The sequence below is a fragment of the Barbatula barbatula genome (assembly GCF_947034865.1).
Source record: "Barbatula barbatula genome assembly, chromosome: 18".
Taxonomy (NCBI): Eukaryota; Metazoa; Chordata; class Actinopteri; order Cypriniformes; family Nemacheilidae; genus Barbatula; species Barbatula barbatula.
Genome location: NC_136781.1, coordinates 790407 through 800766, shown reverse-complemented (window position 1 = coordinate 800766; position 10360 = coordinate 790407). Strand labels below are relative to the sequence as shown.

At 38.3% G+C, this 10360-nt stretch overlaps 1 protein-coding gene across 1 annotated transcript; it reads left to right on the top strand.

The window, feature by feature from the left end:
- Positions 1-941: 941 nt before the first annotated feature.
- Positions 942-9985, top strand: slc34a1a (solute carrier family 34 member 1a; the record flags this gene model as incomplete). Its single annotated transcript, XM_079479414.1, has 10 exons — positions 942-1060; positions 1808-1951; positions 2882-2993; positions 3572-3767; positions 4664-4759; positions 5725-5839; positions 6314-6481; positions 7009-7125; positions 8907-9031; positions 9392-9985. Exons 1-10 carry the CDS (start codon positions 955-957, stop codon positions 9983-9985), a joined length of 1773 nt encoding a protein of 590 aa, XP_079335540.1. The 5' UTR covers positions 942-954.
- Between the last annotated feature and the right edge of the window lie 375 nt (positions 9986-10360).

Sequence of the window (10360 nt, the reverse complement as noted above, 5' to 3'; positions counted from 1 at the left end):
CGTTGCTTATGTAGTTCATGAGATTTCTCAGTTGCGTTTTCACTAGTCTGAGATGTTTCTCCAATAATTGCTCAGGAGAAATCAAAATACAATCAAATGTGAGTGTAACTGTTGAAACTCGAAGAGTCCGGAGGAGTGAAACGCATGTAGATCACAGAGGTCAAATAATCTGGATTTGAGTAAATATGATGAGAAATGTTTGAGATCTTCTAAACTATTGACTTTGGTTTCAGACGAGACAAATCTGAGCTCAGTTTGACACATTGTTGACATCTCTGAAATCATCACCATGTCTTCTCGACTCATCAGAATCACCACGACTGAACAAACTCTCAGTTTTAATGGTAAGATCAGAAAATCATACAATACGAACACAAGTCGTGCTTAAAATGTGTAAAACCAACTTAAACATATTTTATAGAACGAATGCTGAATTCAAGCCTGATCTTTTACAAAATAAAGTTTGTTACTGTTGGTTTCAAAAAGCAGGTTGGCCATCATGCCGCCGTGGATTTTTGGAAGTCCAGTGGTTACAGACGCCGCTCACTTTGATCCGTTGTTATTTAATGCGATGATGCTCACTCAGTATTTTAACACTTTCTCAAGCCCTTCACTCTGAACTCGTTGGGGATCACGACCTCAAAAAAAGCAGCGCGTCTCTAGACGTGGTCAACAGCTACTGTGAGCAAAATCTAACCAGATCCGACTGTCCGTCGTCCAAACACTGTGAGGCAGGTGAGACTTCTCCGGTCAAAATCTGAATAGTTCAGGATGTTTCGGCCCATCTTTCATTCCTCTGAAATGCGTCACTCCAACTAAAAACATTGTTAATAAACACTGGAACATTCTGTGTCTGTGATGATGATGTATCCAGTATGAGTATCTCTGAGGTATGAAGAGATCTGTTCTCATCTGACAGTGAACACAGACAGCAGCGAGGACCGGCGAGGAATAATGTCTCTGCTTATGAACATACTGAGGACTCCTCTACTTCTTCTGCTTCTCTACGGTTTCGTGTGTTCTCTGGACGTCCTGAGTTCTGCCTTTCAGCTGGCTGGAGGTAAATATTCTTCCATGTACACTTAAAAAATTGTACTATATAGCACTAAAAGTGGTTCTTGGCTTGACTTTAAGTGCTTTTTAAAACCCTTATTTTGGTGCTTAAGTGGTTCTTTGGGACCATCCGGGGGATTAAAAGGTTCAGCGGTGCTATATAGCATCTCAGTCATGCCAAAGAACCACTGAACAGTGTTGGGCAATTCACAAAGTAAATAATTACTAGTAACTACATTTACATTTACATTAAGCATATGATTTTATCCAAAACGACTTGAGGACAGATGAGGTAAACAATGAAAGCAATTGGAACAGCAAAAAGCATACGTGCTATCAAAAACTGGTCTCATGGCCTACAACAGTAAGAACCAGTGACCCCGACGTGATAACATATATTACTAATAACATATTCAGTCATGTATGTAGATTACTGTACAAATGTATTTAATACTTATTACTAATGACTTTCCATATCCTACATCAACCTTGATTTGTGAAACGGCTCTTTTCATTCATACAAATGATAAAAAACTACATTAAGTAATATTATTAACCGACCAAAGTATTACAAATTGAGAATTGCACATTAAAGCACAGGATTTTAAAGTTACACTTCAGGTTTGCTTCCAAGTTAGCAAAGGTAAACATGTTTCTGACAGAAGTCTTTTCATTGCAGCGTGAACTGAAAGCGGAACAAGCTTTACTGTTAAGATCATCACTCCCGTATTAAGAGTTCTCGTGTGTTTCTCAGGTAAAGTGGCAGGAGATATTTTCCAGGATAATGTCATCCTCTCTAACCCGGTGGCAGGACTCATGGTGGGGATTCTGGTGACGGTTCTGGTCCAGAGCTCCAGCACATCCACATCTATAGTGGTCAGCTTGGTCTCATCCGGATGTAAGAGTCCCGTCTCAAATACAGAATCTCACTTTTAAGCTTTACACTCTCTGATCGATGACATAGAAGAACTTTTTTGGTTCACAAAAGGTTCTTTAGATTATAAAAAAATACGGTCCTTTGGCTGAAATGGTTCTTCTATGGCATCGCTGTGAAGAACCTTTCGAGCAACTTTATATTTAAGAGTGTATATTTTCTGTTCGACCAAATTGTTTGTGTGTCAAATTAATGTAGATTGCAGAAGTAAAATAATCTGGATTTGGGTAAATTTAATGAGAAATGTTGACGTTCGACAAATCCGAGCTCAGTTTGAGAAATTGTTGAGAACTCTTCTGAAACTCTTATGAAGACAGAAAAGTTTTTTGACGATTCTTCATCGTAGCTTGTTACAGACAGATGAAGCCACAAGGACACATGTTTATGTATAATGGGCGTTTTGAGCTCTCTGCATGTGTCTGTGCTTCTCTGTGAGTAAATGGATTGAATCTAATGGATTTCAGGAGTGGGTGTCTGCTTATTCATGCAGTTCACTGTGGGCCTTCTGTTAAAATGCACCCGGCGTCTGCGCTCCAGCTGCACGCTCCGTCTGCGTAAGAGACGTAATTACAGGCAATTACGGACGCTGAACAAACCATTGATGTTTCTTGCATTGAAAGTGACTTGATTTAAGGGTCAGGAGAAGAATGTTTGTTTATCAGCATCAGAACTGGAGAGATGGAGATAGTTTGCATGTTTTCATCACTTTTGCCATTGCTTGTGTTCGGGGATTTGAACAAAATCTGCGTCGTTTATGCAACAGGCTTATGACATATGAAATTGAGGTGTGACACTTTCACCTGGTGGATTGAAACTATTTGAATATTCTCATTTGGTAAATCATAAATAATTCAGTTTGTGTAAGTAATAGTCATTTCTATAATGTGTGTGTAGTGCTGGAAGTGAAATCTGCTGTCCCCATCATCATGGGCTCCAACATCGGCACATCTGTGACCAACACTATAGTCGCACTAATGCAAGCAGGAGAGAGAAATGAATTTAAACGGTACCGACCCCAACCGTTTGAACTATTACATCAAAATCATACAAAAATCATTCCATCATGCAACTGAACTGATCACACAAATGTCTAGATATTTAACTCTGCACACTGAAAATTGACTTTCTTACATCGCCTCTATCCCTGGAAATTGATTGGATAGTAAAAAGTGTGCGTGTCGTAGTAAAATATCGTCGCCGTCCTTCTGAAACCTTGTATGTCCAAACTACTTCTTAAATGATTCAATACTGTTGACGAGCACTTTTTAATTCTTCTTATTGGTTAGATATTTGCATAACCCAGTGACAAACATAAAGTGCGACACAAAATGATGATTTATGGCAAAAAAGAAAAATCACAAAATATGGAGATACAAGGTTCCAGAAGGACAACAGCAATATGTAAGTTGTGAATGTTGTTTTATGCTGAATTCTGATTTTGCAAGACTAACATTTTTTCACTCTTTTTATATATTGTATCTTTTTTTAACCCAAATGGAAATCAAATGTCAAGTCAGCTGTATACAGTATGTATTTTTCCTGTGTTTGTTTCTGCTGTGGTGTGACGTTCTCTCTGACATGCAGGGCCTTTGCGGGGGCAACGATTCATGACTGTTTTAATTGGCTGTCTGTCCTGGTGCTGCTGCCGTTGGAGGTGGCGTCAGGTGTGTTGAGTCACCTGGCAAGAGTCACAGTCAATAACTTTCAACTACACAGTGGAGAAGAAGCACCTGAGCTTCTGAAGACCCTCACAGAACCCCTCACCAAACTCATCATACAGGTGCGTGTGCATCTCTAGCTCATGAGACTACATTAGTTTGTCCGGATGTCTCATTTTCATGTATAAATCTTTGTCTCTGATGTTTCTTTTCAAATCAAAAGGATTTAAGGCAATATCAAAATGTAATGTAATGCTCTTCATTTAATGTGAAATGATAAATCTCTGACATTTAAACGCATACTTCGGTATGTTGGTCAATCTAGTCCCGGTTCGACATCGACGAGGCTTCACTTAAACCAGGACTACTTAGATAAATGAGTATATTGAAGTCCCTTTTGTGAAAATATCTAATGTAAAAAGATTACTGATGTGTATCGTGAGACAAAACAAAGGCTACTCGTTATTAAAAGATATGTCAGTGCATCTTATTTTCATTTAACTCAAGCTCTCATTTGAGTCTGGGACCAGTCCTAAGCCTTGTCTGTGAAACCGGGCACTAAGATCTTATTTGAAACTAGTGAGATTACTCCTTTTTTTTGTGAAAAGATATTGAAATCTCCCCCATTTGTGATACGCCTTTGATAAAGCGTCTGCTAAAAATGAATATGTATAGAATGTACGAAAAAGTTTGGTTTTATTTCAGATCTCAGGTCACATCTCACTGATCTTTTTATTTAACTTACTGTAAGAAATGTTGCAAAAAATCTCTCATACAAATCTTTTTCTGTGCTTTAAGCAAAGCAAACAAAAACAAAAGTGTGTTCTCATTTGGATGGAAACCGTGTGTGTATGTGTTGGTCAGTGTGTGTGTGTGTGTGTGTGTGTGTGTTTAATGTATATTTCAGCGTTCCTGCTGAGATATGCTGCATATGTTCTGTGCCTGGCTGCTTTTTGTCATTTCACAGCTACGGTGACACAGAAAGTCTTATATTGACTGTGGCGTCTCATCCTTCCAGCTGGATAAATCCGTAATAACGGGCATCGCTCTGGGCGACGAGAGCGTACGGAATCACAGCCTTGTCAAGGTCTGGTGCAGATCCAGCCTGTTTGTGGTAAGACGAACATTTCATATTTCTTAAGTGTTTATAGTATTTTACCTGCAGACCTGAACCATGTTATAAAATAACCCCACGATGAAAAATATTTATATTTGTATATATTTCAGTCTACCCCATCGTTTTTTTTCTTTGGGTTTTAAGGAGAATGACCTGAGCGTGTTCTTGACGGGTTCAGTTCGACTGACTAAAATTCTCTCCGGACTTTGCTAACACACACATTTCTTAGTCGGTAAAATGTCTTGTGGTTGGATTAGCAGTTTTTACATCATTTACACACTATCAGAAAAGTAAAACATCTCTCAAGGGGATGTGCTGTTGGTCATCACAAACCCAACAAGATTCTCCAAAAGACGTCTGTTTGTGCCAATAGAAAAATGCTCATGATTCACAAAGAAATATGGTAACACTTTACATTAAGGTATAAAGCATTTATAAATGTGTTCATAAATGATTAATAAGTCATTTACAAACGCATTATAAAGCAGTTATAAAAGCATGAATAAAAAGGGGATTCTAACGAAATACCTGGCAAATAGTGAGCAGGTATAAAAAACCAAGCCTATATTACAGACAACATCAAGATAATAATGAATCTACTTTCCAGTCAAGTAAATGATGAATGAATACATTTATTAAGCATTTATTACATATGAGTTAAACATGGCTCAACCTTTGCCAGGTATTTCGGTAGAATCGCTCTTTTTATTCATGCATTTATAACGGCTTCATAATACATTTTCAAATGACTTATTAATCATTAAAGAACACATTTATAAATGCTTTATAAAAAAAACCTTTATAAAGGTGTATACAAATAAAAAAATGAAGAGAAATAATGGAGACATAAAAATAAAAATAAATAAAAATGCAAAATAAAAATGTAAATTACAGAAGTGATCTCTGTCTCTGTCTCTCTCTCTCTCGCTCATTCGCTCGCTTCTCTCTCTCTCTCTCTCTAGTCTTCAGTGAATTTGACAGTTTCCCGGAACTGCTCTGGTGAATTGCATTGTGGGAAAGACAATGATCTCACCTGGATCTCACAGAACTTCACCACACAGATTAACACAGAGAAATGTTAGTCTGATATTAAAGTAACTGCAAGACTTAAAGATAAAGAGTTTTATTTATGAATATCTGTTGGTTTATTCATAGTAATATTAATAGACTTTCCCTGCTGTACAGTACAAGATTCACGAGAAAGCACAAGAACAATATTCATCAATATTCATATAATTCAGTGGTTGGCTCTTGAAAAACTTTTTTTTAAAGACTTTTAAAGAATAAACAAAGCGCTTACAGTAAGACATGCAAATTCCATGTAAATGCCATGTGTATATCATTAGAGCATTAATTACAAACAAAGTAGTACATTTGCAGAATGCTCATGATGTCGCAATTATCATTGTACAGATTTTATTTTTGTGACACAGGTATCATTCATAGTGTTTTACTGTCATTTGAAAATGATCTGATGAAATGTGCATATTGTTTGTAAACGGAGTTTACAGTTGCATTTGATTCTGAATATCCCTGCTTTGGTTTTCGCAGGCAGGCATCTGTTTGTGGATTCAGGGCTGTCGGATCTGACCGTTGGGCTCATTCTATTGGCCGGATCTCTGATGGTCCTGTGCACCTGTCTGCTGCTGATTGTCAAAGTCCTGAATGCCCTCCTCAAAGGTCAAGTTGCGAAGGTCATTGAAAGGGTCATCAACACGGGTCAGTGGCCGCGGGACAGACGGTGCAAGAGTTACTGTAATGTTTACTGGTAACATTGAGGATGTACACAACACACATTTATACTGTACAGGAGTATTCTTGTGCCAATAACTAACAATGAAGTGTGATAGCATCATGTCGAATTGATATTGAAAAGCCAGTTTCATGAATAATTAATGTGAATTAGGCTTAATATTTGCCTGCTGCTTTAATAAACGCGTGCTGTCACACTGACACGGACTTCACGGGGTTGTGCGAAACCCGATGATCCGTGTTATTCCTGCATGCTTTCCAAAGAGCATATTGTGGAATCCGACCTTTCGTCCGAAGATGTTAACATGCTCAGTGTCATCAATTAGATGACATTTTACCCAGAAAGTTTTGCATAAAATCCTTTTTACATTATACAAGATAATTATTTTCAGGTGTAAATGTTTCAGTATCTGAGTGTTAATGCTCGAGTAAACAGCCGGATATTGTGGTTACTGATGTGCTCTTAATGGAAAACTCTATTCGCCTTATTTCAGATTTTCCTTATCCTCTCGGCTGGCTGTCGGGATATCTGGCGATGTTAATGGGAGCAGGCATGACCTTTATCATCCAGAGCAGTTCTGTTTTTACATCTGCTATGACTCCACTTATAGGTGAGTCTCTAACAGGTGATGTTATCCCAAATTACCCCAACAGCTGCCGGAAGAGCATTATGCTACATTTAAAGGTAAAAAAACATTCAGAATGTGTCTGTCGGCAAAACACATTGCTGAACCGTAACCCTCAGACCTTTAAGTAATGTTTTTTTAGCAAATGAAAGAGAAGTTTCTTTAAAATGTCACAGAAATAATATTTCAGACCGCTTTTATAAAATCTGCCATGGGAATTTGGCCGTCACGGTTGGATGTGCATACGAGAGCTAAATAGATCTTTGTGCGGTTGAAAACTAAAAGCTTTGCAAGGTTATTTTGAGAGTTTTAGGTTCAAAGTGTGAAACTGGTTTCTCGATCTGTACTCTCTGTAAAAGCTGATGGTTACAATAACGAAACCCGATTTTAATGATTTAACAGTTTGTTTTGCTATAAATGAACAGTGACAATCAGCAGATTAAAGTTTAATTTTCAGTGCACACCCTGCTGGTTTCATACACAAATGAGCAAAATATGATCGATGACTCCGGGTACAGTAGCCTTCAGTGTTTAGTTAGTTAGTTCTAGTTAAATATAAACCGTAATGTCACCCCTGTGGGTTTAGACGATGGTGCTGATGGTGCTTTCCCTTTAAATGATTTCATTATTAATGTTTTCCTGCCCGTCTGGTTTATTAATCATCAAGTGACACATGATTATGCTAATGATTCACTTTTCAGCCAATGGGAATTCTCTCTTTGATATTAACATCTATTATTTAAGGTTTATTTAAGGTAATAATTGGGGAGTTCCTGACATTATTATTCATTGTTAAAAAGAAGATTAAAAGAGCCATCAGCACGGATGAAGGACAGACAGCCCATTAACCTCAACATCAAATAATACAATGGGGCATGTTGTCATTTTAAAGGACCAGTGTGTAATTTTTGGGAGGCTCAACATTAACAGAAATGCAATATAATATACATAACCTTGTATTCAGAGGTGTATAAAGACGTTACACAATGAAATGTTATGTTTTATTATCTTCGAATGAGCTTTTTCTTTCTTCATACACTGCAGGTCCCCTTACGTGGAAGTCACCATGTTGTTTCTACAGTAGCCCGAAATGGACAAACTGCTCTATAGATCTCGTTTCATAAAATACTTTATCTCCTTCAGCAAAGAAGCGAAAAAGTGACAACATTTTTGTCCTGTGTCAATTGCCGTATTGCTTGAAATTCCGAGTGGTTGCAATTCACGACCTCACCAATAGATGCTGCTAAAATCTCCACAAACTGTATCTCTTTTAAAGGGACAGTTTACCCAAAAATTATCATTTTCTCACACTCAGATTGTTGCAAATCTGAATGAATTTCTTTGTTTTGCTGAACACCCAGGACGAAATGTATGATCTCATCCCCCATTTACTGTCGTATTAGGGAAAATAAATTCTATGGGAGTCAATGGGGGATGAGATCTGACATAAGTGAAAGTAAATGACGACAGAACTTTTCCTATTTGGGTGAAGTATCCCTTTTAAGGCATTTAGTTGAAAGTCCCTTGTTTTTTCTAGCGGTGATTTTGTTTGTCTAATTCAAACAGATTACTTAAAATCATTTTTGTGATTTTTCTAAGTCAATTAATGAAAGTCATTTTACAGAATAACTGTTGATGCTTTGTTCTTTAAATATTCTATTGTTGAAAGTTCTTACCTACTCCCCTCGTAGGTTTCTGTACAACAGAAGCAAAGGATGGCATTTTAACATGCATTATTCTCTAAACGTAACCTATGACCCCTGCAGGTATCGGTGTGATCAGTCTTAACAGGGCGTACCCTTTGACCCTGGGTTCAAACATCGGCACCACCACGACAGCCATTCTCGCAGCTCTCGCCAGCCCCAAAGAGAAGCTTCCAGCTGCGTGCCAGGTACTGATAGACAACAAAGAAGACAAAAAACATTCTCTGAATTCATGATTAGATGCAATAATTCAGTTTTTCCATCTGATTCATAAAAAATAATCATTTAATTTGTTGATGTGTTTATTTATATATTTTTTTATATTTGATATATTTCAATGTTTTTTATCATTTTTATTTGATATATTTGTATATATATTTGTTTATTAATACTTTTGCTTGTGTTTAGGCTTAAGTGTTTGCCTCATAAGCCTCTGTTTCTCTGGATCGCTATAAGTCTTCCGCCATATTGGAATATTGAATAGTCTTTGCATGTGTTCCATTGGCGAGCACAACTTGTTTGATTTTGTCCTCTCAATTCTCCTCCAGATTGCCTTGTGTCATTTTTACTTCAATATTTTTGGAATTCTGCTGTGGTATCCGGTTCCTTTCACTCGACTGCCCATCCGTATGGCTTCAGCATTGGGTGAACGCACCGCAAAGTACCGCTGGTTCGCTGTTCTCTACCTGCTGGTGTGCTTCCTGCTGCTGCCTTTTCTCGTGTTTAGCATCTCTCTAGCAGGCTGGCAGGCCATGATTGGTGTGGGAGCGCCATTTGCCGCGGTCATGGCCTTCATCCTCCTGATCAACCTCATGCAATCCCACAGTCCAGCACATCTGCCCAAGACGCTGCGCAGCTGGGACTTTCTGCCGCATTGGATGCACTCGCTCAAACCGCTCGACACACTCATCACCAGAGCAACCGCCGTGTGCTGCAGCCCGGCTCGACTCAACAGGGCCGCGTCTGACCTGGATGCGGTTGTTGTGACTCCAGACGTATTAAATGTCAAACCTGAATTGTCCGTTCCCAAGCGTAAGGCAGAACAAGGGTATGATAACCCGGCTCTGTCCCTGCCTGAGGAAATAGAGCCGAGGGTGTTTAAACTTCGAGGTTTAGAAAGGTGCAACAGCACACCATTATAAAACAACAGTAGATTTATCTAAAATACAGTATAAACCACCGTGAGCTTTAGTGCAACTAAAGTTTACTGATCTCTGTTCCAAACATAGATTCTCATGTAGGCAGCGTCACTGGCACACTGCTAAAGATATAAAGAGTCTAACCAAATCCCTTCATTCTAAGGCAGCATTACATGAATCTCTGTAAGAAAATGAACTTCACAGAAAATCCAATTCAACTACTGTCCATGCTAAATAGTATTTGACATTAGAATGAATGTGTCTTAAAATCATAGTGTATTGATACGAGTATCCTTAAAGCACCCGGCTTAAAGCACATATACCATTTCCCATGATGCAGCACACTTTGACGGCCGATATTAACCACTTTTCTTTACA